Raw genomic sequence first — 8,116 nt, 5'->3', positions numbered from 1 at the left:
TACAAGATACTGAATATAGTTCCCTGTGCTATATAGTAGGACCTTGTTGTTTACCTAATTTATATATAGTAGTGTGTATCTGTTCATCCCAAGCTCCTAATTTATCTCCCCCTCACCTTTACCCTTTGGTAACCGTTTTTCTATGTCTGTGCAGACGCCCTTTTCTTAATTCAAACAGAATTAAATCAAAAGACAGATATGTTCCAGAAGCAGATTTCAGTTCAATACGGGGACATGGTCTGTTATTTTACGATCAGCTCTATCCTAAGGAATAGGAGAATGGTTTCGTAGATCAATGGGTGAGAGATTTGCTGTTTCTTAAACACCTTATTATAAGCCAAATAAGTCAACATTCACTATATCACAGAGTATGCATAGTGTAATTTGGCCTGTTTACCAGATTACGGAACTAAGTTATGAAGAGTTTTAAAAAACCTACATTACGACTCTCCCATTCTAATTATTTTCCAGAAGTGGAGATGGAATTATAGAGTTTACTACCAAGAAGCCATTCCTGCTCCTCCAAAAGTGAGTAGAGGGAAGGTGGTGCTGGATACAGGCGATATCAACATTAAATATATTTCTAAGTTCAGTAAAAAAGATGAAAATCCAAGAGTTGCCATATACAAACTTAAAAACACATGTAGTGTTACCTCCTTCAAAAATTATTTAACTTAACAGGGCGTTAGGATTTAACCACTTGCACTAAGGCCCCACCATAACCAAGGACAACAAAGAGAATTCTGGAACCTGGATCTGAGAGGCATGCAGGTCCATGGTGATGATGTGATCCGCCCCAGCGACCGAGAGCATATTGGCCACGAGTTTCGCCGAAATCGGAGCACGACTCTAAAATATAAAGGCACGGATTTTATAACAGGGGAGAGATGGAGACCTCCAGGTTTCTCCCACTAAGATTTATAGAAGAAAGAGGAATCACAGATGCTTTATTACACTTGAAGAAAATTAACATTAATAATTCAAAATTAATACTTCAATAATTTAAACAGTAATTTAAATGATTTCATTATTAATAAAGAAATTTATAGCTTATAATAGCAAAAGATACTCATCCCGTTTTATTCACCAAATATTAATTATTTACATCTACTACTGTGAGACAGTGTGCCTGACACTGGGTATAGAAAACAAATATCAAAGAAGCAAATAATTAAACATAAATACATGTAACATCACAATTTATATAATTCCAATTGTGACAACTGTGCAGAATAATAGGTCCCGGGAGAGAGACAGACAGACAGACAAGAGCATGAAGGACATCAAGTTAAAAGACACTGGTTGTCAGAGGCCCCTCTGAGGAAAGTGCTTTTTAAGGTGAGGCCAGCAGAAGCGGGAGACCAGTGTGGCAGCAAGAGCAGCCCACGTGACGTTATGGAGGCTGAGATCATATCCAGGGACGGAACGAATCCTAGCGTGGCTACAGGCAGTGGTCCAGGACAGAATGTGAGGGCATGCCGGGAGAGAGGCAGGGGCGCATCCTGCAGAGCCCTGAAGGCCAAGGCCAGCCCTAAAGACAAGTTTCTACACTACAGCTGGGAGCGAAGGCTGTTACAAATTCGACAAAAACCATATCCAAGAAAGAACACCTTAAGGTGATGGATAATTTGATATTCAGAGAAACACACGCAGCGTGACACCGTATCCTCTCTGAAGGTACCCAACTTCTCCATAGCTTTAGGTTCCACACCATAAATGACGGACAGTAACTCTGTCCACGTCAAAACAATCCAAGGGATTATAGAGGCATGATTAGACCTAGGGAAAGAGTTCAGCATTTTGCTGTAAACAGTGTTATTTCTATACACCACAAAAAAGGAAATGTAAGCTTAATAGAAGATTTCATTCAAACTTACAATGTCACATGTCAATTATATCTCAAAGCTGAAAACAAAAAAGATTTCATTCAAAATAGTAACAAATGATCTCTGTTAAATACACACACACACACATACACAGGATATTCATGTAAAAACACACAGGAATTATATCACAATGTGAACAGATTATTTTTATTTTCTCTAATAACACCATTCTTTTATAAAAAAGAAACCTATTACTTGATGATAATACACACACACACACACACACACACACTTTTTTCACACACAAAGAATGAGAGGTAACAGCCCAAATGTTACCAGTAGATGTTTCTAGAAAGTGAGATTATGGGGAAACAGTTTTCTAATTTTTAAAAAATTGTTCAACCTGCTCAACTAAGTCACGTTTTCATCGTGTTAGCTCCCCTGCTCTGGTCCACGTTGCCTTTGGGATAAAAAGCCCTCCCGCCAGCGCGGCTCTAGCTACTAAGACCTGGTCTGCCCCACCGCCATCCCTGCGCCTCCAGGAGGGGTCCTCCCTGCAGTGGGGACTGGGCCCGCTCTCTCCCTCTTCCGGAGAACACTCTAAGCCTTGCCATCTACACCTGCACACCCACCTTACCCTTATTCCACCCCCATCTCTGCAGACCCAATGTGTTTGATCCTCCAGATCTGGTTCCAATCTCCAAACTTTAAGGTACTCCGAGAAATCTAGAGAGAAATGATCTGTCCCTTCTAAAGGGACACAGCATTTGGTCCCCACCATATGGGACCACCTTATGCCGCCTGCTTAAAGATTGACATCAGAAGATATTTTATGTAGGATGCATAATTCACAACTAGACTGTGCGTCCCGCAAGGGCAAAGAATTGGTTTTGGAGATTTCCACATCACCTGCAGTCCCGGCTCTGTATCTTGCACATGACAGTTCTTCGATAAATATTTAATAACAGGATCTCTGTAACAACAAGTTTCCGAGGCTTAGTCATTCACCTCACTAACTATGAGAATTATTGAGTCTAACAAAATTCCAAGATAATTAAAAAGAACAAATTGATAGCTGGGAATCTGACTCACAATGCTCATCAATGTGGGGCTCTTTCTCTAAGCTGATAACCTATGAGAAGAGTCCTCTGCTCTCCATAGCGTTCTCTCCATGGCGTTGAGCATTTCTTACTTCTGAGAGCCAAAGCACAGGGGTAATTTTTAAATTCATACTTTCTGATCTCCTTCTTCAAACTCTGTTTTCAAATTTGGTTTTTGGACCATCTTTCGCAATTTGCCTCAACCCCCAACTGCATCTTGCAGGAAAAATGATCCACAAGTTTCAACTGACTTTATAGCCAAGACAGAGAAAAATTTGTAAGACATTTCAACAAAGGTAGTCAAGGTACAGCAACCGAAAATAAAACGTTCGACTCCCCTAATGAAAAACGGATAAAGGTCAAATATTTTGTGAGCCAGACCAACCTCGACAAAGACTCTCCAGAGTCCAGATTTTATTTAATGTATCGGCTGCTGCCCCGCTAAAAAGTGTAAACTTCGCAGGCTTTAAAAATTGACGAGAAAAAAAAAGAAAAAAAAAAAAAAAAAAATTGACGAGATTGTAGAAATTTGTGTCAGCACAACTGTCCTCAATTTTTCCAGTTAAGAAATCAAAAGAAACTATTTGATCATTGAAAATAGAACATAACCTTGAAAATTTGGGGGGGAAAAAAAGCTCCAAGTCTTCTACCCCCTCAAAAGTAATTATTTCCAGCTGTGCCCACATCATACGGTTTTTAGCAGGGAAGGAAACTAGCAATTATTGACCACCCACTATAGCAGAGGTCAGGGGACTGGTGCCCATGGGCCAAGACAGCCCATGCTCTGTTTCTTCACAACCTGTGAGCTAAGAATGGTTTTTAGGTTTTAAAGTGGTTGAAGACCAATCAAAAGCAGTACTTTGTGACATTTGAAAAGTATGTGAAATTCATATTTCAATGTCCATAAATAAAGTTTTATTGGAACACGGCCATACCCCTTCGTTTACATATTAAATATGGCTGTTTTCACACCAAATGGTGAAGTGGAGCGATTTCAACAGAGTCCCAGTGGGACACAAAGCCTCAACAATCTGACACCTAGTTCTTTTGGGAAAGAGTCTGCCCACTTGTGTGCCAAGCACTTTATAAATAGTACCAAATACCATCCTTAACTTCCAGAGGAGGAAACTAAAGACACAACGGAACAAGAGTAAGTAATGGCACTAAAGGTCAAACCCAAGTCCACTTGGCTCCAAAGTCTTACCCCAAAACTCAGACCACTCTGCACCACACTTTTTACAATGAATACTATATTGTCATCTTTTTTCCATGTTAGTATTACATTGTGCTGACGTGTCATCATGAAACCTTTCCTTCACTGTCAGAACTTGTCCCTGGTTTCTTGCACATACAAATAAAAGCAAAAATAAAATTTGACAGATGTGCAGCCTTGCTTAAAAACAAGCAGTGAGGTTAAAAATAATGAAACAAGCTTTAAATCTGGTTAAAAGGCTCTAGCTTTTTCTGCGCTTCCTTGCAGGTAACTCTAAATAGATCGACTGTGCAGAATTCCATTGTGTCTTAGATGCCATAGACAGTACAGTCCTATGGGAAGGAAAGGACAACTCTGTGGGGCTCCCCAGGGCTCCTCCAGTGGCTGAGGAGGAGAATTTCTTTCTGAGCCCATAGAACAAGTGTGGCCGACGACTTCCCATCACATTCGAACACTACGTGGCCTTTAGCCTACCTACGTGAAGCCAAAAGCGGGGAGAAGTGTTTTCCCCCATCACCCTGGGTTTCCTCATCACTAGCCCTGGCTGGTACATGAATTACATATAGGCTCAGGCCATTTCTCTAAGGTGCTTACTAAATCCTTTGTTACCCTCATTTCAAAAGTTTCCTGATACAAAGCCAGCCCAGCTGGTCTAGGGAAAGAAATGAGTAGTTAGAAAAGTTATTAGCAGCAATTTAAAAAGTCCAAAAGCACACCTCAAATGATAGACAAAATTAAAGATTTCCCTTTCGAGCAGCATGGTGAGAGAAACAGTCTCTCTCCTTACTGCAACACGAGTCAGCTTGACTAGAGATAGGTCAGAAATGATGGTGCCAGAACAATCAACATGTCCTGGCCGCCTCCGAGGTCAGTCCCAAAGAGCCAGGCTCTACAAAGGGTGGTCAAGAGTCAGACTCACCTGGGACAGCTGGGTGAACACTTGTTTCCTGGCATCATTATTCACAGAATCCCCTTTCAAGCCCTCAAGTAGCCTGACTTACATGATAAATGATGTAATAATGACACTATCTCAAAGCTTGAACTGTCCCTAAATACCCACTTATTCACACATCAGTGACCTATCAAGGCCCCCTGGAGTGGGCTGAATGGTGGCCCCAAAGATATCAGGTCCTAACCCCTGGAGCCTGTGTGACTGTTACTTTATTTCGAAAGAGGCCCTTTGCAGATGTGGTTTTACTAAGGATTCTGAGATGGGGAGATTATCCCAGAGGGCCCTGGATGCTACGGTATGTATCCTTAAAGAGGGAGATCCGACAGAGGCAAGAGAAGCCACGTGAAGATGGAAGCGGAGGTCAGAGGGATACGGCCTCAAGCCAGGCAACGTGGCAGTTGCCAGCAGCTGGAAGAGGCCAGGAAGGATCCTTCCCTAGAGCCTCCAGACGGAGCATGGCCCTGCCGCACCTTGATTTTCAACTTCTGGCCTCCACAACTATGAGAGAATCCATTTCTGTTGTTTGAAGCCACCCAGCTTATAGTAATTTACTACAGCAGCAATTGGAAACTAACACAGCCCTCTGTGATTCCTTTTTTGCTACGAGCTTTCTCCAACAATACGGCGCACCATTTCTGAACTCCAGATTCCCTCTGCTGCTACTGGTGCCATCTCTCAACTGCTATCATGGCCTTGCTTCTGTGCTGCTGACGGTGACCACATCTTATCTCTTCCATCAGCGGTTAAGTTCAGAAAGTCGTGGAACTGTCTGATTGGAGTAAAAACGAAAAGCAGCTACCATATTGTTTCCAAGAAACACACTTACAGCAAAGCGACTAAGGAACAGTGAAAGGAAGGAAAGAAACTGGTACTCAAAATGGCCCCCAAAAGAAAACCCATCTTGGGCTTCCCTGGTGGCGCACTGGTTGAGAGTCCGCCTGCCAATGCAGGGGACACGGGTTCGTGCCCCGGTCCGGGAAGATCCCACATGCCGCGGAGCGGCTGGACCCGTGAGCCATGGCCGCTGAGCCTGCGTGTCTGGAGCCTGTGCTCCGCAACGAAAGAGGCCACAACGGTGAGAGGCCCGCGTACCGCAAAAAAAAAAAAAAAAAAAAAACCATTTCAATGTCCAACAATAGGAACATGGATCAAGAGACAGTTGAACAACACGGTTCCAGGGAACAGTTAAGCCCACTGGGGCTGCAAGAGCTCTGGAGGGCTCTTCATCAGCGTGGTGACAGAGGGCAATCCTGGCAAGTAGAGGCCAGAGGCCAGGAGTGCCGTCACATCCCCTGTGTGGGGGGCAGGACACCAGCCATGCAGACCATGCTAGTTTCTCTATGCGACAAAGACTTCATTATGATTAAACATAAGAAACAAAGTTTGAAAATACAATATTGGAACAAGAGGTAACTGCCAATCAAATACTTGCAAACAAAAAATGCAGGCGTCTCAATATTTGTATCAGTTAAAAAGAAAGTTAGGGTTTTAAAAAAAAAAAGAAAAAAACAAAAACCAAACAAAAAAACCCAAAAAACAAGTTAGGGTTCCAAATCGTTACACAGTGGGAAAGGGCCAAGTAATAATAAAAGGAGGAATTTACCAAAGAAGAAGCAATGTATCAAATATCTTCATGCCAAGTGCAAAAGCTACTAGAAAAAAAAGGAAAATCTGATGACAAATGACAGAATACAGAATTTACTAAACCCCCTGTTACATGGAAGAGAAATGGTAGCCGGATATGAGCTTCTCTATGCCACAGACAAGAACCAAGATGCTGAACAAGCCCATAGAAACACCCAGATGGGAGGAAGAGCTACGACAACAGACTACGCTGATGCGACAAAAGAAATAAATTGAAACACACATAAAACTTGCAAATCAAGTTTAGAATAAAAGCAGCTCCATAAATGACAAGTGGGACGTCACATGCTTCACAGGAGCAGGTGGGACCTCAGGTCTGGGCTGCTCACAAGCTAAAGGCAAGTCACAAAGTGACAGACACACACACAGCCCCCCCAACACACACCCCAACATTTCACGGCATGTGGCAATTATCTGAAATTCACATTTCAATGTCCATAAATATATGTTTTATGGATTTATGTTATATGGAACTGAAAGGATTCCCGCGGAACCGACCATCTATTCATAAAATACAAGGCGGACAACAGCTGAAGAGTTGCTCCCCATAGAGGCCTGAATGGTATCTCCAAAACTCACGTCAACCCAGAACCTCAGACTGTGACTTCATGTGGAAATCGGGTCTTTGCAGATGTAACTAAGGTGAAGATCCAGATGAGCTCATTCTGGATTAGGGTGGGCCCTAAATCCAGTAACTGTCCTTTTATAAAAGACAAAAGGACACACAGAGACACAGGAAGGCAGCCATGTGAAGACAGGCAGAGATGGACATGATGCTACCAGAAGCCAAGGAATGCCAGGAGCCAGCAGAAACAGGAAGAGGCAAAGAAGGCTCCGCCAGAGTCTTCAGAGGGACTGCAGCCTGCTGGCAGCGTGACCTCTGACATCTGGCCTCCAGGACTGCAAGAGAGTACATTTCTGGCATTCTAAGTAAGCCTCCCAGTTTGTGGTCATTTGTTTTCGCAGGCCCAGCAAAGTAATACATTCCCCTTTCAAGTTCCCCTCCAACTCCAACTTCTCTGATTTTTCTTGAAGGCAGAGGCCGTATCTTCAGTTTTTCTAGAAACTCACAAAGCCTCCTACAGTGCTAGTGTTACAAAAAGAATAATTCAACAATATTAACTTCATTCCTCTTGCAAGGTTAAAAAGAGATAACGGTATAAATTAAACTTGGTATCTTGAGATAACTGTAGACTCATATGCAGCTGTAAGAAACAATGCTGAGATGGTGCAACCTTGCCTCAGGTTCTCACGGTAACATCTTGCAAAAGTAAGGTAGGATATCACAACTGGGATCCCGACGTGGATACAATCCAGTGGTCTGCTCAGGACTTCCCCCAGTGTTTTATACTCACCAGGGTGTGTGTGTGTGTGTGTGTGT

General features: G+C 42.8%; 1 protein-coding gene across 4 annotated transcripts in view; it reads right to left on the bottom strand.

The window, feature by feature from the left end:
• PRPS2 (phosphoribosyl pyrophosphate synthetase 2) overlaps positions 1-8,116 on the bottom strand; it is a 28,007-nt gene that overhangs the window by 13,126 nt on the left and 6,765 nt on the right. For all 4 annotated transcript variants that reach the window (XM_027096586.1, XM_027096585.1, XM_027096587.1 and 1 more), the window contains one exon: positions 751-849. In XM_027096586.1, the coding sequence (XP_026952387.1) occupies positions 751-849 (99 nt within the window). The remainder of the gene's footprint in view (positions 1-750; positions 850-8,116) is intronic.

Source organism: Aethalodelphis obliquidens, unplaced genomic scaffold (assembly GCF_003676395.1).
Source record: "Aethalodelphis obliquidens isolate GAN/ISIS:26980383/991018 unplaced genomic scaffold, ASM367639v1 scaffold104, whole genome shotgun sequence".
Classification (NCBI taxonomy): domain Eukaryota; kingdom Metazoa; phylum Chordata; class Mammalia; order Artiodactyla; family Delphinidae; genus Aethalodelphis; species Aethalodelphis obliquidens.
This window is presented reverse-complemented; position numbering and strand designations above follow the sequence as displayed.